Below are 26,942 nucleotides of genomic sequence, written 5' to 3' on the forward strand. Positions count from 1 at the left end.
TTCTACAATTTCCCAGCCACTGAAGGCTGAATAAACAAACTAGCACATGCATTTGCAAACAGTCTTTGAAATAAGGGTACAAATGCTCCCAACCGTTCTAGTTCTTCAGACTGTGCAAAGTATTCAGACACATACATTACTCAAGTTATTTTCACATTAATTCTTAAAGTGCTAATATTAGAAAGTACGCTGTCCCTAGCTTTAGCTCCTATCAATTCCTCAAACCTCCAGCACCTGCAAGAGATCTTCGATGCGCAGGTGTCCGCGAGGGGTATTTCCCTATACTAAAATAGGTCATGTTATTTAAAAGCCCTAAATTAGATGATTCATGTACTTAATGAGGTATGCACCCAGATAGATTTAACTAAATCTGCCACACAATTTCTGCTCTGCAGAACCACACCAACAGAACTGAATAACCTTGCTGCAAATATTAAGATAAACCTTGCTGCAGACTACCACAAACACTTCGGATATAACAGGAGTCTGCTGGCATTTTTTTCTCTGAATACCATGAGAACTTACTTCCCACTTTTCAACTATGGGACTGTCATGGAGCTACAAATGAGAACAGACACGAGGTACTTTGTAAGAAACAGAGATGTCTTAAAAGAATAAGGCATTTCAGTTACAATCTGAAGTGTTGACAGCTGAAAGGAAAGTGAAACAAATAGATCTGAAACACGGAAAAACACTATTTATAATACTTTACAAACATTTCTTCAATAGAATAAGTAGTTACAGATGAAGGGTTTAATGCCTGCTCCCATCACCATTAAAAGTCACTTCCTGAACAGCCAGAACCTCTCAGAGCTTCACTCTGTTCTTGTTTTGTAATAAACTCATAGGCCTAAATTGCAAAAAACACAAGATTAAAAAATAATTGAGCTAACAGAGAAGCTCCTGCTACATGTTGGATGTTTTCCATTTTTTTAAGGTATAGGCAAGTTAGAAGTAAGTATAGGGACAGCAGGGTCTATGGTGTAGCCAGACTCATAAACCAAAACAAATAAAATTCCCCAGATCTTCCCCACCCTGGTGCATTCCTTACAGAGGACAACGAGAACGTTTTTATTTGCAACTAACAAGATACATTGATTAAAAATGCAGTTATGGAAAAACCAGCAATAAAGGCTTGTGGTTTTATTACTTCATCGATAAACCTTTCTTCCACAAATAAAAAGAGACAGTGTCTTAAAACAACCCCCCCACACACACCTCTATAGGGTTTTGCCAGTGGATCGTGTCAATCAGTGGCACGGGGAAGCAAAGCCCAACAGACAGCCGTGCTGGCAAAAGTCTCTCACATCGCTGCAATCTGAACGTGAAAATTCCTCTCCCCTCCTCCAACACAGTTGTGTTTTATTTGAGGACACAACCCAGCTCTACCAGCAGAAGTGCCACTGCCTGTACAAGCACTACCCCAGCTACAAGCCCTTGGCCCATGTCACACTGGCACCCTAATCTTAGAACAGGCACGATAATTATAGCAGGGAAACAAACCAAGTGCTGTCAAATGCACAAAGTAAATACAGGAAAAAGCTGCAATTTCTAATTTTTTTTTTTTTCCTGTCACATCTCACCTCATCACAATTCAAACCCCTTGCTGGTTTAGTTATACCAGCAAAGCTGAAGGGCAAAGACACAACGCGTTTTGCTTCAGGAAATCTTGCTTTTTTTTCCTGTTGCCTGGAGTAATAAAAAGATCACTCACAGCAGTACACCTGCAGCAAGCTACAGAACCCACCACAAAGCGTCCATCTCCCAACAATCGCAAATATCCACAATGCAAATAACTGCCCCTACCTCTGGCTGTTTTATCAGAATTAGCAAAATGCTTGGTTTTTTCTTTCCTAATACAAAAAAAACCAAAAAACCAATAACAAAACCTACCCCAACCAAACAAAAATAAAAGGATATACACAGCTACCAAGGACAGATGGCAGGATAGCTTGCAAACTGCAATTACAGATAACTAGGTGTTTAGTTATGTTTTCACGTACAGGTAAATTACATGTTCCTACAAAGCACACTAGTGCACAAGAAATTGATGCTATTTAGCTACAAAAAGGTTGAGCTACTTGCCACTTACCTAACTTCGGTGTGAGAAACACAGCAAGCTGACTGCAAGCCAGTTTCAGGTACAACAAATCCCAGTATGAAGCACACTGGGTGTTCTGATGATGCTGTGCATTTTGGTACGTTGTCTTACCTAGGCACTATCTAAAATTCAGAGAGAGGGCGAGGACTGTAGAAAAATTGCTCAACGTGTAAAAGAGTATGAACAAGCTTTACGGAAATGCGACTTATCTCAGTTTAGCAGAGTATTTCTATTTTGACTCACTGTAAAGACCTTCACGGAGTTGAGAAGGTAACTAATCTATAAACATACATCTGACATTTCCTGCTCGACAACACAACACAAACACGTGTTCCTCCACAAAAGCTGCATTAGTCATGGGGATTGCCTGGCTCGTTAGATACACTCCCCCTTCGGCCCATGTACCCTCACTCAAGGCTTGTGGCCACAGTCCATCCTTCACAAGGCCATCAGGGCATTTCCATGTCTTAAAACAAGTCACCTAGTTGTGTATGTCAGGCAGGAGGTCCACGGAAGCAAAGAGGCCAGTTGATTTTCCCACCTCCCAGTTGCCTGTTTCCAAATCTGTGCCACTTTTCCCCACCAGATTGTGTTAACACAACCATTTGATGCAGTTCGTGCTGCAGCCGTCTGAGCAGGTGCATCTCCCTATTTCTGTGTGTTGAGGAAACATTCTCAAGCAACTCATCTGGAAACAAGGACTATTTCCTGCTCCACGCCTACTTCAGATAACCAATAAGGTTTGGAAGAAAATAGCTTAAGGATGCAAAAGCAATCCATGGGCGGCATCCTACATCATCCGCCTACTTCTCTCCTGTGACTATCAATAGGAAAGGATGTTCTACCAACAGCTCTTTCAAAAAAGTTGGTATGCTTTTTTAAAAGCTAACAGATACAAAAATTGTTGAAGTCCCCCAAACCAAAACTTGCACGTAGACACTTATGAGGTAAGAAGGAACAAGGGTTTTCGCCAAGATATCCACAGAAGGACTATTAAATAAAAAGCATCAGTCTACAACATCAACAAACATTTTCTCTCAATAAACAAGCACGTCTGGTTGAAGAAATGTGTCTATGCCACACAACAGGACCATTCTGCTTTGTGAATGCTGTTTAGGCATTCAGAGCAAATACTTTGCCAGGAACCTCAACTTCTAATGGAGCAGCCAACATTAAGAGTCACTTTGATTTCTCTCTGCAAAGAAAATAGCAGAGATAAATCTTTGTTTTTAAAAAATGGTTTTCCACACAAACCCGGTCATTCCACCCATCACGGAAAGATGCCCAGGCTGCATAGCTTCGTGGCTAGAGAAGTCCAATCATTACCACAGGTTAACAGGTCAGACCTAAGAAAATTCCTTTCAAGAACTGGACCTTGTGTCACTGATCTATGAAGGTTGGGAATTAAGTTTAAAAATAAATAAAATCTAAGTGTTAGCGCCTCTGGATAAGAAATTCCTTTGATAACCCTGTGTGGCTGGTCTCACTGGCATGTGATTCAGAGAAGGGCAACTGAAAAGACAAGCGGATTCAGGCAGAGAACATAATTTCTACACTGGTAAATACACGGGGGCTAAAACCCTGGTTTGAAATGCAGGAAGACGAGCTATAAGTCCCACCACTCAAGATCAGATCAGATATAGGATATCTGCTGAGATCCAACACCACAGACAGTGAGCCTTCACCTTTTTTTCCCCATTTTTTTGAAGGGAGGGACTTGCCCGAGGTAAAAACCAAGCAGCAGTCAGTAATTTTTTTCTTAAATAAATTGAACAGTGTCCATAGAAAAGCATGATGGACCATACTGAAAATTTATCACAAATACCTGCACCACAAGATACTGTCTTCAAAGCAGCATATTCATCCATAAGCAGCAGTGTTAACAGTCCCAACAATTTGATGAATATTTTCTAGAAAGGGTATTTCTGCATCTCTAGTAATCAGCCCCAGGATCTATCTGGAGAATTTAACAAGTTATTTCCGGATGTTTATGATAACTAGAAGCTGTGAATAAGCTCCAAAACACATTCAAAAGATTTGCCAGCACAATAAGAAGCATTTGGCTAGGTACCACACCGCATTTTGTGCCTAAAGCTATACAACAGGTCCTCCACAATTCTCTAACCATTAACATGAAAGTTAAAGGGGAAAAAAAGAAAAAAAGTACCTCAAACACTAGTCAAAAGATGGAAGAAGAGAGTAAGGAAAAGGAGAAAGAAGTGAAAAAACAGATACCAAGCGGGAGGTCACCTATTTATAATCAGCCATTTAAGACAGTGACAGTAAATTTCTTCTGTCGTTAGAAACACAGAGTTTAGCAACAATTTACTAACAGTCTCTGAAATTAAGAATCATTGTTAATGAAGAGGGCAAGCACTGCAACAGGTCACTTCAAAGGCAAAGTGTAAGACAGAAAAACCTTCTGACTGCACCCCTGTACTCTTTTGAACGCTGCACCAAGGGCACCTCCACACTGACACCCTGCACAGCACCTTCAGCCCCAGCGTCCAGAGGGATCGGCCCCGGCTGCAGTTTGCATTCCCAGCGTGGACACATTCACACTGGCAAAGCTCTAACACTGTTTTCAAGGCCAACACAAATGGAAATTTCCCCCTTATGAAACAAGGAAACTACTATTCAAGGAATTCCACAATGCACTTCCAAAAGACAGGGTTTTTTTTTAAAAAAAAAAAAATCAAATCAAAGTTGTTCTTTTTTCTAATAAAAGCAACTAGGAAGCATTAGATTAGTATGGAAATGGTTTCAAATTAATCTCAGTATGCCTCCAACATCCAGCTGTAAAAATACAGGAGAGTTCTCGCATGCTATGAACAACCTCTTTAACCCGATATAAATCTTCTGGAGAAGAAAGTTATACCTGTGCTACATGAGCTCTCTACAGTTACACAGACTAAACTCTTGGATTCTTAGACATTTAAGATTTGTGAAAATGGGAAATCATGAAGGCAAAAATATTCCCATCTTTTATGAAGGCACATTCCCTAGTCCTAAATTCTATTTGCAAGACTCACACAAGGAAGCTATCAAGGCTAAACTATAAAAATTGAAATCAGTCTACCGAAAATCTGCAAGAGGGAGTGAAACGACGAATTCATGGAAGCTCAAGTGCCTCGATGACAGGCTGTAACTTCCTGCGTTTGTCTAATGCAACCAAAACACTCAAAGGTTGAAGTCACCGTAATTCAAAATGGAGGGGAGGCAAAAGCACAGAAGAAGAGTCATAAATATGCAACATACTACAACCTTTAAGGGGGCTATTGGTTTTCACAATGAAAAACTCATCCTAGAGCCATACGTACAATGTTTTGGCAAGCAGGGCAGCACTAAAAGAATAGGTACAAACCAATGGCAGGTACAAATATTTTTTGCCTTTTGTTACACACAGAGGGAGACAGAATATTTCTTAATCAAAGAAACCCTGTATTTACACAGTATATCAGCACTCATAAAGAACATGTCGCAATTGTATGAACAAATCTATGCATTCATCTAGCTGGTAATAAAAATAGATTTTAATCCACTAAAAATGTGTCAACAAAATGATGTCCATATATTGTAAATGCCAAAAATAGCCTGGACTGACCTACTGTTGGTATCTCCATAGATGCAGGCTTCCTTAAGGTCAAACACTGTGCTCACAATTTTCACCAGGTAATATTTCTTCCCACACTAGCTGAGAAAGTACACTATAAAGCTTATGTCATCAGGTGTTACTTACTTTAGCATGCTCGCAAACAATATATTTCCTTGTGAATGATATGTTTGCATATCTGCTAATATAAACATTATAACCCTTGAACCAACCTACCCAAATGATGAAGCTCACATTCAAGCTCCTGCTAACACTAGGAATCTCTGGCAGCAAAGAGATCATCTGAAAACTGTAGCAGTTCAGTCTGAAGGGCTTCTGGACAGGAGGTCCTGCAATTCCCTACTGCCATCCTTCTGTATTCAGTTCATGTAACAACTCACCAAGTATACCGTACCACTAAACTCTTAATTCCACAGATCAACTAGAACAAGGAACACTTTTCTTATCTGCTCTTGGCAAACATTGCTTGCTTTTATCTGTCATGCTGGTAAACTTGACTACCCTCAAATTTAGTAAGTTTCAGTAAGGTCAGAGCAATGCTGCTTCACACATGAACACTAATAAATCTAAGTTCTCCTTCCAGCCCACAGTTCAGAGGTCTCCGTCTAATCCTGCACCAGTGACGCTACCAAGTTCTTAGAGGTGTCTGTCGCTTACTGGAGACAAGAGAATCCACAGTCATAAAAGTCAAAAATTCACTGAAGAGTGAAAGGATACTGCAAAAGAAAACAGTAAGACAGCTCTAGCCCCACTGAACTGGCTGCTAGTAACAACAGGCAAGCAGAGTTTGGAATTTTTAATATAATCCCCATGTGTTAAAAGTTGTCTTATGTTTTTTGCAGATGCCTGTGGTATTTTGCTGTGCTATCATACATGTGAAATATCTTCTAAAAGCCTTAATACATATAACCTGGCAAATTTGTGTAAGCAATTGCCCTCCTAGACCTCCACTCCACCCCTCTCCCTAGAGGTTATTTCCTCTGGATGAGAGATTCAGTAAAACAGACTGTGTGCCCACATACCCAAAATGTCACTTCAGTGCTTGAACGCTTAGATCTGTGGGATATATATATATATATTTTTTTTTTTTTTTTTAATATGACGGCTTGCAAACCACATTGTGTCTTGCCCTGCCTCCCTGGCTGCACATTAACGCTGCCGTGGCAGAGAAGTGGGGTGGGCAGCTGGGGCAGTAACTTGCTCACACTGCAAAAGCCAGATTTGTTGAAAAAAGTCTGCCAAGACTTTAGTCATGTCTAAATTGTATTTGATTTAAAGTAAGTCACATTTTATCTTAATCCGTAACAAAAGTTTTACCATTCTCAAGAGATTTTATTCACTAGGTGAACTATATTATTACTTTTGATATTAAATAAGGTTCCTGACACAGTAGTAATCCTCATTTCAGTTCTTGGAGACTCAAGATTTTTTCAGCCACACTCAAACTTAATTGTCCCTAGTGTATTTATCTTTGCAGATGGGAATTCTTTTTACAGAGCTACGCGCTAGCATGATTTTCATGACAAGTAATTGCAGAAATACTAGTTTAGACAATCTCTGGATACATAACAATGTGCCTCTCTAAAGACAAACAGCTTACACCTAAGGCTAATAATGAAGACAATTATTTTCAGCTATTTGGGAGAGGGTCATTGCCAGACAAATTTACTTTTTATTAAGAACGTTCTTATCCTTAACTAAGCCTTTCAACTGGCTGACAGAAGAGCTAATTTCTATGCAATAAGCTTCAATGGAGCCCAAGCCAGCCACAGACACAGCTGTCCAAAGAGCTTGCTAAACACAGTATGTCCTATTATAATCTCTCTAACAAATAAGTCAAAAGGTCTCCATCAGTATAATCAAAATATGACAACTTATAGAGCATTCAATAATAGTCTGAAAGATTGTCTCTTTGTATAAAAAAGAAAAAAAGTTAGGACCAAGAAGTCTCAGCTTCTGGAAGTCATACAGGAGGTCACAAACATACATTTATCTCCCTTCCCTCAGTGATTTTAGAAGAGAAAACACACATTTTAAAATATGCAATTAAAACAAAAGCAATGGTTACATAAACAATTTGACTGATTTGAGATTTACAGATAGGGAGGTACTAAATGAGAATCCTTTTAGCCATTCATTTCCAGCACAATAGTAGAGAATGAAGCTCTAGTTACTTTCTAAATATCTAAAATACCTGCATGAAGCACATGTAGCTTTTGCAAGTCAATTCTGAAGGAAAGCTGGAGAAGAATGTACCTGGAATTCAATGAATGTACTCACATTGCAACATGGATAAAGAGGCAGCTTCCACGAGCAGCTTACAGAACCCCTCAACAGCAAGACATACCACGATTTCAAGACCTACATTCTTATATTCAGTGTTTGATGTTTGCTTGCAACAGTTATTTAAATCTCTACTGCATCAACAGACATTATTTCTTTGTATGTGTTAGCCAACTTAAGCATCACTTGATTATAACAAATTCTTGCCCTAACAGACACATATTTTCCTCCATGATTTTTTTGGTAAAAAAATCTTTTTATTTCTGTACCTTACAGAACCGCAAAGTGATCTATTCACCACATGCCATAAGTCATCATCCAGTGCTGAAGAGTTAATTGTCCACTATAAACAAACTTTTGCTATTTAATGAGCTTCAAATAAGGTAACACTTCAGGATATGACATTATACAGTCAAATATAGCCAAAACACTTCTAGATAAACTATTGACTTTTCCCCCCCTCATTTGTCCCATTTTCTAGGGTGTGATGACTACGTCATCACTGACTACTATTCTGGTATTTCAAAAAGTTTTAATTAACAATCACATTAAATTTGAATACTGACTTGCAAAGTACTGAAGAGCAGGCTGAAGCCAGTACATAACTGAATCTCATTTCCCTTAAAAGTAGCCAATTGCTATGTTAATGCCCCAAGAGAAGGAAAGCTAGAAAACTGAAGTTATCTGTTCACAAGTCACCCTTTAAAAAAAAAAAAATTAAAGCCAAAATGGCACGTGATAAAATTAGTGTTTTCTTTTAGACTTTGAAGCAACCGTTCTCACAAAGTTCTGTCCTGAGAAATGTATTCCCAGGCCTTATGAATTACACCTAAAAAGAGCAATTCGGAGACGCTGAGCTCCATCACATGAGCAGGATCCGTCCACAGGGCTAAGGACAGCAACAGCCGTAACTGAGCCGGGGCCACAGCTGCCATCGGCCTTGGCAGTGGTACCACGTACCAGGAGCACCTTGTTCATACACCATTTCACAAGATGCATGAGAATGCCTGGTAGTGCTTTTATCTGTAACCACGGGAATACACAAAAGACTGCAACAATAGTTAATAACATCTAGAACAAGAACTGGGGAGGTAAGGAAAGGTGGAAGGAAGAGAGAAGAACAGGAAAAGTAAGAGATCAGATAAAACATCAGGTATGAGAAATACTCAATAATTTATCATTTAAAATTTCCCTTTTCAAAGGAAGAAACAAAACACAAATGAAATAAATCTGCTGACAACAAATACCTATGAAATACCCTGGCCAAATACTCTATTCCCTTCTAATAATGGTCCACTGAGAATAGTAATTTATTATTACTAACAATTAGTCTTAATTGCTATCACAGAAATAAGCAATGGAGCCAAAAGTTCCCACTGTGTCAATAAGCTGGAAACAAATATTCCATCAAGCAATCATACTGGCATCCATCTAGTCTTCTTTTTAAAAAAAGCGCTAGTCATTCTGCACAAAATTTCATAAGGTCTTCAAATTCATATATAGAAATTACCTATGGAAACCAAACTAGATACTTCTTTTTAAGTAGCCATACAGCATTAAGTCATCAAGATGAATTAAAAGCTTGAACAATACTAAGAAATTTTCCTTTTACGTTACTGTTCCTCAGAGTATCAGCTAAGAGGCGCCACACAAATGAAGTATCAATCTTCTCACTAGTTCTGCGGAGACTGCCTAACACAGCATGAAACCCAGGGAAGCCCCAAGTTCCATACATCAAAGTTCTCACAGCACAGATCATCATAAATTGGCCTCAACTGTGATGAAGTACTGATTTCAAGCAGGTTCTAGCAAAGCTCTTAAAAATCATTCCTTTACTGCAGTTTTCTAAGTCCTCATACAGCGCAGGCAAGAGAAGCATTTTCTCTGCTTAAGTCATCCTCTTTCACAAGGAGACACCCATTCTCTTGTCCTTCCTCTACTTATTTCCGAAACAACGCCGTCATTACAAAACAGGGATGATGAACGAAGTTCTTTTCACTCTGCTTAGCCCTAGTCCTTCCTAGAAAAAAACTTGTCCTAGATGTTTGCTGGAGACCGAAACAGGACTAATAGTCCTTCCTCTGTTCCTCAGCTATTAAATATTTTCTTGTTTAAGCATCACTGTTTATCTAGGAGCCACTTCCCTGCTTCCCATATTTTATCTAATAATATTGCAGTGGCCATAAACAAAAGGATGCAAGAGAGGCAAGGCTCGATGGAAAGTAATAACTTTTTATTATATTTAGAGAAAGAATTTGCACATCTGAAATGTTTTTCAACCATATCAGTTGGTCTAAGGAGAATTACCACTCCTTTATATTTTATAGAACCATCTACCTGTGAACCAACAAGTTCAGGTTTTTAGGCACCTAAAATCAAGTCCAGGAAGTAGCATTCACATATTTACATGACCCTTCCAGTCCATGACCACTTTCAACAAGTTAAGAGATAACTGCATATGCAATTCAAAGTCACTAAGCACTAAGTAGTCCAAACTGGAGGAAAACCTAGATTTCTCATGTGTTTTTCTCATTATGCAGCTGATGGTTCAGGAGAGGAACTTGGGCATCACTACAGACAGCTCTTCATGCAGCTACAGCCAAATAAGCAGATTTGCAGGGAACTAGTAGGCAAGACAACCTTGGAAGGTCCCTTCTAACCTCAGATTCTGTATTTTTCAGAACTGAAGGAGAAGTCAAAGAAGAGAATCAAGAACTACAAACGAGATGTATGACATATCCGGTCCTACAGTCATTCCAAAAAGGCAAAGAATTTCAAAATACATACTGTAAACCTCCGAAATATGGGCAGAGGTGGACAGGAGAAGAGGGCATCAGTGTGGGAATACGACTGCCCATGGCTGTCCTAGGAACACAGAGGGCTATGCAACCAGATCAGACCACTGCCTAGTAAAATCACTCTTGTCTTATCCTAGCTCATTTTCTCTCTCAACAAGGTATCTAGAATAGAGAGTAGCCACGTAACAGCAAACTGCTAGCAAGAAAACTATGTGTGAACCATATGTGGCCACCCAGTAATTCAAGAAAAGTCAGTTTTTCAAACTCTGAAGAGCTATTGTCTGTCATGGCACAATAGGGAACACAAATTATAGGTCTGACTATTTATAGAGCAGTTAAATGTACGCTAAAGTCTAATTTATTCCTAACTGTACAGATGCATTAAAAATTGAATTATTTATTGCATGCAACCATATGACACAGAATTAGTATTTACATCACATATTGAGACAGATCAATTTTAAAGTGCCAAAATACATTTATTATTATAGAAAAGAAATCAGTAGCTGGATGAAAAAAACCTTCTCTTATGTCACTTGTCCAAACCCAGGTGAAAATACTGGCAGAGAAGTTCATCTCCCATTTCAAAAATCTTACTGTGTCTGTACTCAACCTAGTACCCACTGAGGCGGATTCAGGATCCTAGGTCAGTCAAGTTAATGAGACATGGATGACTTCTTTGGCTGCTGCTCACGACACTAAAGCATCAGTAAGACTGTCAAGAATCACACTGATTTCATTCCAAGTACCAGCACAGCTTGGAAAGAGAGCAATGGGGCAGCAGCGGTGCCAAACACTGAATGCGTATCCTGGGGAAGACATCTAAAAGAGGCATGGGGACAAAGAAAAGGAAAGCAGGAAGCTCAGTTTTTCATATCACCCACAACGACTGGTTTCTTCCCACTATGTAAAAATGCAAAAAGATGATGGAATAATAGGAGAGGAAGCAGACCTTCCTGCTTTTCTTCAGCATTCAAAAGAGGATAAAGAAAACAGTTTCAAATGACAACATGCAGCCAGAGACAGAGAAGATGCATCTTAGGCAAGGCCTAGACTCCTGACAAAGCTGATCCTCAGCCCACAGTCCTACTTCACCCCTCACTCAGAATTTGGGCTACTCTGTCCTTCCACTTTCCAGTGCTGTCCACACCAGAAAGTTGTTTTTTCACATGTATTAGCTGCATTGTGTTACCTGTAGGCTCAGAGACAAGCATGCAGTGCTTAAGAACCCATTAGCTCACAATGATTAATCCCAGGACAAAACATTCAACGCTGCGTTAGAAAACTGAGAATGCATTCTCTGTGCAATATTTTCCTGGCCCACGTATAGCACAGATGAGGCCTATAGAAACATTCTTTCACAGTCACACTAGTGCACGTTAAGGAGAGATATAAGGCCACTTGCTCAGCGGGAAGATGGATATTTCATTTCCCCATGCCATCAATCTGACACACTGTCCCCCTCCCCGCCACCTCATCCTTCAAGCACTGTATTTTTCTTACAATCAAAGTAAGATTGAATTCAATTAATCTATTCACACAATAACCCCTGCCCTGCATGGAAACAAACTGCTTGATGGAATGAAGGTTTTTATAAGCCAAGTTTCAGCCACACCTATGATTTAAAATACATGAAAACTACTGCAAGTAAACTCCAAAACCGATACTGCATTTAACTTGGCTTCAGCCACAAGAACAACCAGAATTGGAATTGCTGCCTAAGAAAACTTTGATAGCAAAGTTAAAACTTCCATGGAAATCCTGACCAAGTGAAAATAGAAAATGTGCAGTGTTTCTGCAGTACTGACTGCAGATACAAACACTTCCTTACTTTTCCCACCCTGTGGTGAGCTGCCTGCCCCCGAACTCCCACCCCACTCGCAGGGCAGAGGGAGGATGCTGCTCCAGTCACTGCTCCTTTTCATCTTTACTGACCAAACTGTTGCCCCACCTCATTCACCGCACTCATCCAAATCCCACTCTGAACAGGAATTTGCATATATACAAGCCTTTTGCAGCTCATTAATGTCATTTAAATGACTCTCACATGTTCATGAATTTATACTCTGCCTGTCCCTTTTTACATATAGGGGCCAAAGGCGTGGGGGCGGGGGGGGGGGGGGGGGGGGGGCAAGATTATTTTGGATCTCATGACAAAACTAAGCATTTTTCGGGTTTCAGCCTAGCATTTTAGCACTGTCTTCACCCTTTTGCCTCCCGATACACTCACTAGATAACACAGAGCTTCTACTTCCAGGTAAGGATGCTGCAAGCATCGTATTACTTCACAACGTTGCTCAGTCTCTATGTCAAAAGCAAAGGACAGTCTAGTTTTGGGGAAAAAATAAAAATAGAGGCATCAAGACATTAGTCGCGCACAGGCCCAAAGAACGAAGGAGTCAATGCAGTTAATCAACTAATATTTAGTTCAAGCCCTTTACTAAGCTATGTGAATGTACTCTGAAAAACAAAGGCACATTTTTAAAAAACTTTTCTAGTTAACTGAACATAGGAAACAAGTTTCAACACATCTCTGCTTCCCCTTAAAACAGCTTGGCACGACCTCAGAGTTCTACATATGTTTAAAAACAACAGAATAGTACAGGTCAAAGGAAACTATGAAAATCCAGTCTGCACACACAAGCTGGGTATTCTTACAGCATTAATCATTTTTAAAAAAACTGGCCATAGATCCTTAGCTTGCTATTCATAGTTCTTCCATTACCAAAGTGTCCAAGCTGTTCCAAGACCAAACAATAGAGGAAGGTCATGCGTGGAGTTCTACAAGGGCCTACGCTGGCACATGTAGCTTAACGTATTCATTAACAACCTAGAAAATTAAGTGATCAGTGGGGTGACAGAGTTGCTGATGATATGATGTGGTTGTAAGTATGAAGGCAAACTGAAGAATCACTGAAAGACCTCAGTGACAGAGCAATTCAATGTACATAAATGTAAAGTGATGCCCTATGGGGAAAAGCAGACCAGACAGACCTAGCTTTACATGTAAAGTGATGGGCTCTGGGCTGACCTTTACCACACTAGAGCAAGCTCCTGGGCCCAAGATAAACAGACATATGAAAACATCAGCTCAGTAGCAGTCAAACACACAAATCATTGTCAGAAATCATTAGAAAGGGAACAGAGAGCAGATGAGAAATCATTATATACTACATAAATCTCTGGTTCACCCAGATCTCTAAGTGCAGGTGGTTTTTGTAGTCTCACCCTAAATAAAAAAATACATTATAAGTGGAAATGTTCACAGAAGGATGACAGAAGTCCAGCATGACTTCCCTAATTAAGAAATAGCAAAAGCTAAGACTTTTCAACCTAAAAAAATAGAGAACATGGGAACAGATACGATAGCAATCTAGAAAGCCTTGAACAGCACAAGGAGAGTGGACAGGGATCCACTGCCCACTCTCTTTCATGACACAATATAGTGACATGGGGACCAAGCTGGTTGGAACCTGGTTCAAAACAAAATGAGAAGGGTCCTCACGCAGCAAGCAGAACAACAAAAATCCCTACCAAAAGACTGTGAATGAAAGAAGTTTATATAGGTTCACGAGGAACCCAGACAGGCACTTGGAAAATAGATTTATTATAGCTTGTCCAGCCAGTAGCCCCCATCGGGTTCAGAGGACTGAGTTGAAAATAGCTGGAGACCAGGAGAATATTGCAGGGAGGTGACAGTTACTTCTCATACTTTGTCCTCGTTTCTTTTCCCTTCACGCTTACTTTCAGAAGCTGTAGGAGACAATACCGGGCCAGACAGACCCTTGGTCTGAACCAGTACAGCTACTTTAACATTCTTAATATTCAGTTTATAACACATTTATTTTTAGCCAGACACCCAAGCACCATTGTCAAAAGCCTCTAATAAAAATATTACTTCTCAACTGAGTCAAATTTTAACACCAAAGAGGTAAAAGTGGAAATTAACTGAATGAAAACCTGGGTGTACACCCTTTAGAAAAATATTATCTAAAATACTTGTAATTCAAACCGACAACAGTTCTGATACTTGATTAAAAAAATTTGAAGCCCTGCCATCAAGTGGCCTCAGCAGATTCACTGACAAGATACTGCTAAATCAACACGGAACTACAAAAAAGAACAGCTTTGTTTCTGTACCGCTGCTGAAGCTTCCACATTTTTCATTTTGGTGCAATATATTTATAGGTGCACTAACAACTCCATATATAGCCTGAGCAGAGCTGTCTCTAACAGATTTTTCAATAAGATGAAAATCTACACAAATACTTGGACTGTTTCAAAGACTCTTATTTTGCACCAGGGAAACAAGATACAACATCTGCACAAAAGTGAGATCATTTTGTCAAGGGAGTCTCAAGAAACAATATGAGGAATGAACGTATCAGAAAACATTCTGATCCACACAACTTTTTACAACACACTCCTGCGGCTCAGATTACAGATTTTACCTGAATCAAGCACACTGTCCCTATTGTATTTGGCCTCTGCTTATATCTGCTTTTTAAAGAAATAAATAACAGTGAGCTGCACCTATGTTAAATTGCCAAGCAAAACTATGTTCACCACTATTTCCATCCTATATTCTATTTTGAATATGAACTAATCATGTTTTCATTTGAAAAGCTGAACAGAGCAGCCTTACTGAGTTCAGACCCTGCTCAAAGAGGGCAGGAGGAACATCTTGCAGAAGACTGTAAATGAAGGTAAGTGAGAAGTTTCAGCTCTGATCGATTCTCAACAGATTGTCCCACTTTAAGGGACAGTAAATGTCTTCGTGTGGCTGGACAGCAAAAGCAAGCTGACAGCAAAAAAGCCGAGATGCTCTTAAGAAGGAAGATCCACTTTCTCAGGAGGACCCTGGCACTGCCACACGCCAAACAAAGCTGGAAGATCCTCACATAGACTGCTAAACCGATCAGACCACAGATATGCATAACAACCAAGATTAGACTAGGCCAACAAAGTGACTCTCAGAACTACCAGTTGTTCTGCGGAGATACGTAGAGCCAATTTTAATCCCAGAAACAACTAGGGATAAATTATTTTGCTAAACTCTGCCTTTTGGCTCAGCTGCGAATCTGCTCCCCTTTGTGAGCCTCAAGAACAGAGGAGTAGCACCGAGCAAATACATGGTCAAGAGGGTCAAGGCTGAAATCTGATGGACTTAAGGCACCCTACTGCAAACCACACCCCCTGAAAATGTTGCAGATGACAGATCCTACAGCTGCTCAGCAGCGAGTTGTACAGTACGCAAAGGTAAAGCCACAATTCCAGCTGGCAGCTTGAGTACGTGCGCACTGGAAGAACCACCACGAATACAAACCACTACAGCTTCAACATAAAATTCTGGTGTTCCTCAAGTGCTCTGTAGTTTTATACTTTGTCATCTCTTTGGAAGAGTTTTTTTCCTAGTATAAACCTGTCTTAAAAAAAACGGGTCTCTAAGCTCAGTTCTGCCTCAAGATTATGACTTAACTCTGGCCCAACACAAATTTCTGAGAACATTTATCACATATGTTTGCACACTCGAATGGCTGTGGCCACAAAGGACACATCTTCAGGAAGTGAAGGCAATGCTGCAACCGAGCAGTAAGGAGACTGATCTCAGTTTCCCATCTGCTTTATAACCGTGTATTTAATGGGAGGGGAGGAAAGAGTGGGAGAGCTTGGTATACCAACTTTCAAAACAGACAAGAGTCCTGTGAAGCCTCCTGGTGAAGGGATGCTACCTACTGCCTGTCATCTCTCATAACCTCCCCTCAGAACATTCACTGCTTTTGAAATCTAATCTAACCTCCACCTTTTCCAGTGATATCGGTATCAGGATACCTGGTATCAGGAACTACTTTTGCACATTTCTGAGGATGGTATGGATTTCGTAATACATCTCCACTAACAGAAATCCACAGGAGTAAATAATCCTCAAGAACTACATTTGTGGCATGGAATCATCTGCCCAAATCCCATCCCCAAACAAGGTGCTGGTGTGTTATTGTCAAAGACGCGAGGTACCGCAAGATGATCTGGCAAGAGGCTGAGGGAACAGGTATTATTCAGCCTGGTGAAGAGGCAGCTTTAGAGGACCCAAACGGCAACCTTCCAACACGTAAAGGAGGTCATCAAGAAAACACAGCCATGATCATCACAGAAGTACACAGCAGAAGGATGTGAGACAATAGGCACAAGCTGAAATAAGAGGTTCAGGCTGGATATAAAAAAAACCAAAACAAAACAAAACTGTTTTCACCATGAGAATACTTAAGCAGTGGAAGAGATTACCCACTGTCCTGGTTTCGTCTGGGATAGAGTTAATTCTTCTTCTTAGTAGCTAGAATAGTGCTGTGTTTTGGATTCAGTATGGGATTTGGTATGAGAAGAATGCTGATAATACACTGATGTTTTCAGTTGTTGCTACGAGATCAAGGACTCTCCAACTCCCCATGTCCTGCCTGTGTGCAGGTGTACAAGAAGCTGGGAGGGAGTATGACCAGAGCACCAGACCCAAATTGGCCAATAGAATATTCCAGATCATGTAACATCATGCTCAGTATATAAAGGAGGGGTGGCCGGGAAGGAGGGGGGTTCTCTCTTGCTTCCAGGATTGAGACTGCAGGATCTTGGTAGTTCTGGATCACTAGTCAGGAACGGGCTGGGTATCAGTTGGCGGGTGACGAGCAGCCGCATCGTGCATTACCCATTTGTACTTTCTGTTATTTTTTTATTACAAACATTAAACTGTTTCTAACTCAACCCACAAGTCTCCCTTTACCCCTCCAATTCTTCCCCATCCCCCAGGCAGGGGGAGGGTGAGCGAGCGGCTGCGTGGTGTCTGGCTGCTGGCCAAGTTCAAACCACGACACCCACAAAGGTTGTGCAGTCTTCATCCTTGGAGGTTTTAAAGACCAGACTGGATAAAGTCCTGAATAACCTGTTCTGACCTCATAGCTGATCCTGCTTTGAGCAGAAGGTTGGACTGGAGATTCCCCTAGGTCCCTTCCAACTAAAATTACCAAATGATCTGTGGTCAGGATGAAGGGAGCAACTAGGTGTCAAACTGAAAATAACACCAAGAAAAGCTAACAGGAGAGTCCTACTGAACTCTCGGTTTGAAGAATTTAGCATGACAAATTGTATCTGGGCTGAAAACTGGGGAAAAAGCATTCAGTATAAACTATAAACATGCAATGAATAGAGAAGAAAGTATCTACAGTGATAAAGTGATGCTTCACAGCTTACTATTCTGGAGAAGCTGTTGGCTGTGTATCAGCCCCAAAGCAGGGTAGAGATTGAAACTCTCCCTTTCTTACTGTCTCCTGCTGTTAGACGTGGAAAACAGGATGGAAACTGGCAACTGAAGCATTACCTACAGCCCATACAGTCCTGGCAGAAGCAGAGAGGAGGCAGAACTCATACATGTTTATTAGCATGTATCCAGAAAGCTCATTACCATTTCCTAAACACAACAAGGGAAGTTCACTACAGAGCAATCTTCAGTGATGCACAGAGTGAATAACACTTATCTTTCTGTCCTCCATGCTAAATAAACTTTAGCATACTCACAGAGTCTTTGCTTTGCTGCAGAGCCTTGTTGCATTACCAAGCAATGGCTTTAAAAAGCTCCTTCTCTGTTAAATATCATGCCACTTCCTATATAAATCTCTTGTATATCATCACCTATAGACATAAAGGTCAATCTTAGGTTGACCTTTGGTCTAACTGTATACTAGCTTTTCATTTTTGTTTCACATATTCTAGACAAGCCCCCTAATACCAACCTTCTGCTAATCCCTACTCTCCCCTAGTCTTGGAACATGCTTGTTTACAGAGTGCTCTGGTATGCCTCCAGTATATGCTCAGGGACAGAATATACCAGCGGAGGCATAGCAGTACATCTACAGCCATCCTTAATCCCAACGGGAGAATAAGATTAAGCAAATTGCTGACAAACTCCTGGATCAATACAGCTGCAACAGACATAGGAGTCTCAGCAAAACAATAAGAAAAGAAATGACAATAGAAAGGTCTGTACCACAGGACACAGAAAACAATAATATAATGTTACCTGGTTTAATTTGGTTCCGGCTGCTATTGAAAATTTGGAAGATCAGAACAAGGCTAGATAATCTAATATCTCCCATCCTCAACTCCATATATTCTCATTTTCAAAGGTTTAACATCTTCTACTTTTTGTTGTAGCCCCAGAGCTTCTAATTTACTTTGAAACAGCCACATTTTACAGCAGTGACTAGCTGTTCAAAATCGCTTTGATAGCATTGAGTAAAATTACAGAAATAAGCACTCTTTTGTAAGCTACTGGAGCTGTTCTCCTCATGCCCCCCCCCCTTCAACTAGCACAACAATCTACTTTTAAGAAAGGCATTTATTTTCATGAACAGACTACCAATGAAGGTACTGCATGCAATTTTTGCATCATAAAATCCAATCGTGTTCATTTTTAAAAGCCCAAACCAACACTCCTAGCATTTATTGGGCTACAGAGAGCTGGAATAGTGACAGAGCCATGAAACAATCAATACTCGAGCTTGATCAAGAGGATTCCAAAATTGAGCTGCCCAAGCATGTGTCACAGCAGCTACTCAAACAATACATTTCCCCTTTTCTCCCCCTTTAAGAACAGGACAAACATTTCTCTGTGATTCTTGCAAGCACATTTGTGTGTTAACCAGACCTGAAGTTCCTACTTACAGGGGAGGGCACAAGCTGAGGCAGCTGGACTGCAATAGACACACAGGTATATACCAACAAGTTTTTAATGTAAAAAACCATGTTTGCACTCTTCACTGAAATCATGGCTTTCAGAGGGCTTTTACTACTTTTTATGGAGGGTGATAAAGCAGAGTCTTCCATTAGAAGGGTACCTGTAACATCTTTCATCAAAGCAAAAGTTTCTACAGTTGGAAGCACAGCAGCAAAAACAGACGATTCTGAGACAACTTAAGGTTTGTAGGTAGAATTTTTTCCTTGTGGAGGCAAAGGGCCAAACACCAGTATCACCATGTAAGAGAAAAGCTGCAAGAGATCCAATCCATCTCCCAGCCACACACCCTCCAGGACACTGAGTGATGGCAAGGCCCCACAAAGTAATCCTTTCGAAACATTGATTCATAGCAAGAAAAGTACTATTACTTCAAATTCAATAGTTTCAGCAGAGACCAATGAACGCCATGTTGATGGAGTCCACCAGCTGACTAATCCTGGGGTTCAGCTCTGAACTCACTCATAAGCATTACTACAATCAACAAGGATTACGAGAGATGCTTCAGAGAAATGCAGCAGCTAGGCACTCAGAGGCTCGGAGGGCTGGGGGTATCTCAGAACAATTACGGGGAGCACTCGAGTCTTGAGTGTTTGCAAGTTCTGCTTTGTTTTTCACTATAATGGCACTAAAGAGAAAAATGATCAGATGTTGACTTCTACGAGGACGGATTACAGGAACTAAAATCCACCGTGCCAAACACATTAGTGACAGGTCTGCACTTATCTTTGTGCTCTGTATGAATGCAGGTCGGAGTATAAACCATACCCGTCATCTACATCCCTATAAATAACTTCAGTATCTGAAGATATCTTAACTGTCTACACCCTGCTTCATGGGATGCTTTTAAATATTTGTCTTGTGTGTCTGATCCATAAACAGTCTTATCAATGGCCAAGCAGTCCTGAGCCCTTCCCCTCCCTAGGGTAACATTTTTCTCTTACCTCACAGAATAAAGCTAAATAAGATGCATCTTCTACCCGCTTCTTAGCTTCTAAGCCTTTTAACCGTAATTTCTAAATACCTTTATAACCAAAAGAGAAATGAACTGTAAATCCATTAAAAATAACTACTATGAACTACTTGTTCTTATACCTTCCTTCCTTCTCACAAGTGGCAAGGAATAAGAATTTCACTTGCGTAGGCCTACAAATACTTCCAGGATGGCCCCTAACATTCAAGAGAGATTTATACTAGAGGTGTGCTGACACTATATTTACATGTACACAATATGCAATCTGCTTTTTATTGGCAATAAAGAAGTGTTATGGATTGGGGCTTTGACAGTTAACCAGTGATGCACAGCTGTCAATTTTATTCATCTGATATCTGTAATTCCAGTGTGGAAGACCAAAAGCTCAAAAAAGATACCTAGACCAAAATACAGTTAAAAATGCAATTATACTGACATACACCAAATTACAGGCATGAAAATAACGTAATCCGTGGACTCAGATAACAATGAAAAGTGGATTATATTGACTTTAATCACAGAAACGCACAACCCCAGCAACTTATAAAAGGATTAAGCAAAAATAGCTCATAATACAGAAGAGTAAAATTCTAATTGAACACTGAAATAGGTAGCTTACACTTATTAGCACTGTCGGTGCAATTTAACACAACCACGTTTCCATACCAGAGATCCATTTGTCACTATTACCACCACCACCTGGAAGCCGTGCTACTAGCCTCTCCCCCTCAAAAAACTGCTTCGCTGTATTTAGGGGAGGGGTATTTCCCAACTGAATATTTTTAAATGGTTTATTTTCATCACCATTGTGTGGAAATGCTATTATGAATTTTCATGCAAACTCTTGGCTCACTTTTTTTTTTTTTAAAGTATAAATTGTGTCTAACAAGAAACACACCAGGGATCTCTTCAATCCCCAAAGGCACTTTCTTAAAAGGAGAGAGAACAAAGGAGAAAACCTCCCAGCATGTGCTTTCGAAACCAGCTTCTTAGGACAGTATCAAGAATGACAATACTAGAACATAAGCTTTTCTTTTTCATTCTTTGATCCATGTATAATTGAATTGATTATTGCAAACTGTGTAATGATTTCCAAAAGACCTGAGTAGAAGGCAAAGATCACAACAATCTAATAACCAATTTAAAGAGATGTAAGAAATATTGAAGGAAAGATTTAATCACTCAAGTATACTCCTTCCAATTAGAAAGAGCTTTAAATAGCTTACCTTGAGATAAATTAGAGTCTGTATGCAATTATACAGGAATAGTAATTAAGATCAGGAAAATTCACAAATGCCTCAGCCTATAGAGTTAGGGAGGTAATCCACAGAAGAACAGATTTTTCAGTTACCTTGTTTCATCAATAGAAGTGAAAACATACTGGTTCAATTTATCCAAACCTTCGAGAGTAACAGAGAATTCAGTAAACTTACAAGTCTGGGATCCGCAAAGGATGTTTGCTCTTATCTGATTTTTTTTTTTTTCCAGTAGGACAAACATTCTCAAATGGGCCAAGAGACTGAAATACTCTTAATCGTGGTAAGAAAATACATTACAGGAAATGCTACTTCATGATTTAGAGCTCTGTGCAAAATTAGGGCAAATAAGAATGACCACTGTTCTTCTGGAGGAAGCAAAAACTTTAATTTTACTTTGTGCACTTGGCAATACCACCCGCCATATCACATACCCCAATTTACATGTGTGTGCATTACCCATATGTAACCCCATGGTTCTTTACATGGAAGGCCAGAAAGTTTTAGAAACTTGACTGAGTTTTTCTGACAAACTTTATCTGTCAAGGCAAGTGAGTTACTGTGCAACTATTACATTTGATTTTAGTTTTTAAAGGTCACTAACTGAAATCAATGTCATTTGCTAATTAATCAGATGAGAAACATGAAAAGATTTTACCTAAGAAAATTAAAATAATGAAAGGAATTCACTGTTCATTCTTCAAATAGCAGAGTCTTAATCACAAACCCTCCCTTGGTTACCTCTCAACTTTAAAAAAAAAAAAAATTTAAAAGCACATTTTCTAGGGAGGTACTGCTACTTAAAAATACCCACTGCATCCAACTACGATATAGCAGCAGCTTTCCATTAGCCACATTTTTCCAAGGAGCACTCACCTCATCCAGTACCTAATAACCGAGCTGTACTACTTCTGCAAAACTGGTATGTGACAGCTACAACTCTAAGCAGAAATTTCATGCCCCCTTGTCTTCTCCTCTCCTTCCTGACAGAAAAGGACACACCCACACACCTCTTTTCTCTTGTACAGTCTAGAAAAAAAAAAATAAATGTACCAAAGTCTTCAAAGTATGAATTTATGAAGTAACTATTTTCTTCTTATGTAAACTGCCAAGCCCCCATAGCTACCAAAAAAAAGATCCAACAACTTTTTACAGAATGCAGTGCTACCATCCTACAGTCCCAGCTTGCAAGTACCACTACACATCCTGAGCAGCAAAGTGAAATTGAAAATAAACTAGTCAGTTTGGCATTTACCCTTCTGATCCCTGAGGGAGCAACAGTACTTTAGAAAAAAAAAAAAAAAGTAAATCATAATTTCTCTCTACTGGTTCTCAAGAAGCAGGTTTCAGAAAGGGATCAATAAAGAAGTCCAGGATGACAAGCAGACACAAATACACTTGATGAAAGCTCCACCTTGTAAAGCTGCAGAGAAAAGGAGAGGCCTCTACGCTACTCTCTCACAGACCAACGGCACTCCAACATGTGGATACGTACCCAGAGCCCGGGGGCTCTGCCATGGACAAGAGGAGGAGGTTCAGGTTTCAAAGCTCCCAAGATCAATAAATTGTCAATTTTCATAGTAAAATCACACCTTTCAGAAGCACTGTCCCTTGACCACCATCCTGCCATCTTAACACACATCAAAAAAGCCCCCAACTTTATTCCCTAGCTCTCATTTCTTTTAACTTCATTTGAGTCAGTCTTGCTTATAAAGGCACCACAGAAACCCAAGCCGGCTACTGCACACCAAAAATCCTTCGAGTCAGTTACCAAAACGCACTATTTGCCACGCTAAGATTAACAGAAGTTTAACACTGGAATCACATCTCAACCCTTTATCTAATTATGTGAGAAGCACTATTTGGGAAAAAAAAAAAAAAAAGGCTTGGGGACAACATAGCTCGACCAATATGCTCTGCAAGATACCCAAAAAACCAAAGGGATTTAAAGGAGGATCTATTTGTCCTGACCTGGCAGAGACCCCCAAAAGTTGGAACATGCAAAAGATTTTATACTTCTTTATATCCTGACAGCTCTTTAAGCATCTAAAAATAAATCACATGAAATCTTTGATACACAGAAAAATGAAACATACCAAAACTCTAGGGAAAGACAAAATATTTCCCTAGACATATTTTACATATTCTGTAGTTTATGTTACACATTTAATATACTTCTGATTTGTGTCTTTAACTTTAAAGTAGGAGACAGAAGCCATCCTGATGAATAACAACCCTATGACAACTGCAATGAAATTCTCCAACTTCTAAATACACTGTCAGGTGTGCAAGGCAGAGCCTGCACCCCCACACACCTTGCCAAAGCGACTGGAAAGTTTGAGGGGGATCTTTTTTGTTGGATTTTTTTTTTTTTATTGGTGCACGGTGTGGATACCCCACCACCCACTATTCCACCACTACTATTCCTTAAAATACCTGAAGGGACTCGCTACGCGGAGCTGCTCCCTCTCCTCCATGCCGGGCAGAGTCCCACCGACCCCCTCCCCGCCCAGCTTCACCCATTCAGGGAGCTGTAACTTCGCTCGAGGGTGCTCCAGAGCACCAGGTTTCGATGCGTTTCGCAGGATGACAGGGACAGCCGCAAGCTCCGCGTCTCTGAACTCCTCAACATCTGCTTGTGACGTCCTTTATTTACCGGGGTGGGAGCGGGGCGAGGCAACCGGGGCTCCCCCGGCGGTGTGTGTATGTGTCCCCCCACCCCGGTCGTTAGGAACCGGCCGCCTGTCAACGGCGGGCAGAGCCGATCCTCAGGGCTCCCTCCCCGCCCGGCGCCGCTGGCGGAGTCCCCTGGAAACTTTGCGGGTAGCCCGGGGAACCGTCCCCCGCCTCGGGGGCGGCCGAGCCGCGCTGCCCAGCGCCGGTAACTCCCCGGGGGGCTCCCCCCGGCCGTCGCCGCCGCCCTCCCCCCCTGCGCCGGCCCGGCCCGAGCCGAACCGCCCCCTCCGCCGGCGCTGAGGGGAGCCCCCTCCCCGCCCGTCCCCGCTGCCGCCCGGCGTGGCTGCCCGGCGGAGAGCGGGCGGGCGGGAGGCGAGGAGAGGACAGCTCCGCTCCCCGCCCCGCTCCGTCCCTCAGCCCCCGCTGCCGGCGGGGCGCCGCCGCAGCCACCCCGGCGAGGCACAGCGCGGGCGGGGCGCGGCGAGGCGCCGGCAGCGGCTCGGTTCGCCCCCGGCGCGGGGGGGAAGCACAACCCCGGCGGCCCCGAGCGCGGCAGCGAGGGGCATCGCGAAGGGAATTGAAGCTGCGCTTTACCTTTAGTTCCGCACTGTCCGCCATCTTGCAACTCCGGGCGCAGGCGCAGTGAACCCCGCCGGGACACCGCCCCCCCGCCGCCCCCCCGCCGGCACGCAGCGCGCAGCGTTTGAATCGCGGCGCCATTTTGTCCCTCCTCTGCGCTCCGCCGGGCGGGGGGCGGCCCGCAGGGTTCCAGGCAGCGCCGGGCTTTCAGCGGGGGTTCTCCGGGCTGCCCTGGGGTGGGGGGCAGCGTGTCGCCGCCGCCCTGCTTGGAAAGTTTCTTCCCCCCCCTCCTCTTAACAGCGCGGCCCCCTCGGTGCCGCCTTGCCCGCTGGTCGCTCCGCGAGGGGAACGGGGCGCTGAGGGGAGAGCGGGCAGCGCTCTCGCGGCCGGGTGCGGAGAGTGCCCGCGCCCCGGCTCTCCTCGGCCGTGCCGGGGGCCCTCTCGGATAACATCACCAGAGGCAAGAGGTGGAGGCGCATTCCTGTAGTAATAAGTTGATTAAAATTGGAATTTGCGACTTCCCGCTACTTAATCCGCAGCTTTAAGCGCTTTAGGAGTGAAGCAGCGCGGCTGGGGACCCTCCGCGGGCGCCGGGCTGCTGCGCTCTGCCGGCGGGCTGGCCGGGCTCCGCCGAGGCCGAGGGTGGGTGCCCGGCTCCGGCCGAGCCGCTCTGCTGGGCCGCGGCGGCTGGGCGAGCGTCCTGCCCTCAGCCGTCCCCCGGCTCCTGATATGTACAAAGCAGAAAATTGATAAAGTTTTACTTCCCTGAGCTACTGCAGAGGAAGTTCAGGGAATCAACGTGAGCTTGCCCGGGTTTTCCTCTTACTTAGGAAAAAGCAATACAAATGTTTTTTAGGAAGGCCTACAGAATCAGAGCAGAGCTTGTAGATCCAAATTTGCCTGTGGCGTATAATTTTTGAGTGAAATGCAGGTTCTTGCAACAGCAGACCAGATAATGCAGAGGGGAAAAATATATACCAAAAATGCTACCCGGCAAGATGACTGCATCAGTTGTGAAGTTGATTAGCTTAAATACTAGCGTGTAAATCGCACACCTTAGCTTGATTCAACTTCCTTTTACCTGCGTGTAACTCTATAATTACAGATTGACGTGACACTTTCTCCCCTTGGCCTTTGCCTTAGTGCATAAGACAGAAAAAATTTGTTGAACATGGCCCATATTCTACATCCTTTTAAGAGAGAGAGAGATACAAAATTTGCTATTTTTCCATAGCTGCTATAAAATTCATCATCATACGATCAGAAAGCACTTATATTATCTGCATTGCAAGACAAAAAAAGCATTAATGGCTCCACTCTACAGATTAAAGAAAGCATGCTTGAGGCCACACAGGGAATCAGCAGTAAAAAGATTACCACTCATGATTATTACTGAATTATAATTTATGTCTCCCATATGACCTGAATAGTTAGCCACAATTTAAAATTAGGTAGCTTCCACTGAGGGAAGAATGTGATGGTGGTACCAAGTATCTTTCTAGTAGGTAGCTCTTTGATACCATCCTGTTTATTGGGAAGAATATATATGAAGTCCTGGTTCTCTGAGCAAAGGAAAACAACCCACATCTCTTTCCAAACATTTCATTTCAAAGCATTTCACCCAGAAACGTTCCCCAGCTTGGTCTCAAGACCAGATTGACAGGAAACGCAGGTGCATCTTTTGACTCCTCGCTGGTACCCCTCTTTCTTCTCCTGGTCATGCGTACATCCCATTTCTATTGCAGATATGCCAAGTATCCGCTGTTCTCATTGATTTCTTTTACAGTTCTCGGCACTCAGCATCGGCATATCAAATGAAGCATTCAGAAAATGAGGAGCAATTAGAAAAGGCTGATAAGTAATACTCCGATACTTGGGCTTAAT

At 41.8% G+C, this 26,942-nt stretch overlaps 1 protein-coding gene across 3 annotated transcripts in view; it reads right to left on the reverse strand.

The window, feature by feature from the left end:
* The window catches only part of PIAS1 (protein inhibitor of activated STAT 1), a 64,856-nt gene extending 39,657 nt beyond the window's left edge, over positions 1–25,199 (reverse strand). For 2 of the 3 annotated variants that reach the window (XM_074880937.1, XM_074880935.1), the window contains exon 1: positions 24,240–24,563. In XM_074880937.1, coding sequence (XP_074737038.1) covers positions 24,240–24,326 — 87 coding nt within the window. In that variant the 5' untranslated portion in view covers positions 24,327–24,563. Of the gene's footprint in view, positions 1–24,239; positions 24,564–25,073 lie in introns of those variants that run through there. The other variant, XM_074880934.1, reaches the window with a different exon arrangement.
* Between the last annotated feature and the right edge of the window lie 1,743 nt (positions 25,200–26,942).

The sequence above is a fragment of the Strix uralensis genome, chromosome 11, assembly GCF_047716275.1.
Source record: "Strix uralensis isolate ZFMK-TIS-50842 chromosome 11, bStrUra1, whole genome shotgun sequence".
Taxonomy (NCBI): Eukaryota; Metazoa; Chordata; class Aves; order Strigiformes; family Strigidae; genus Strix; species Strix uralensis.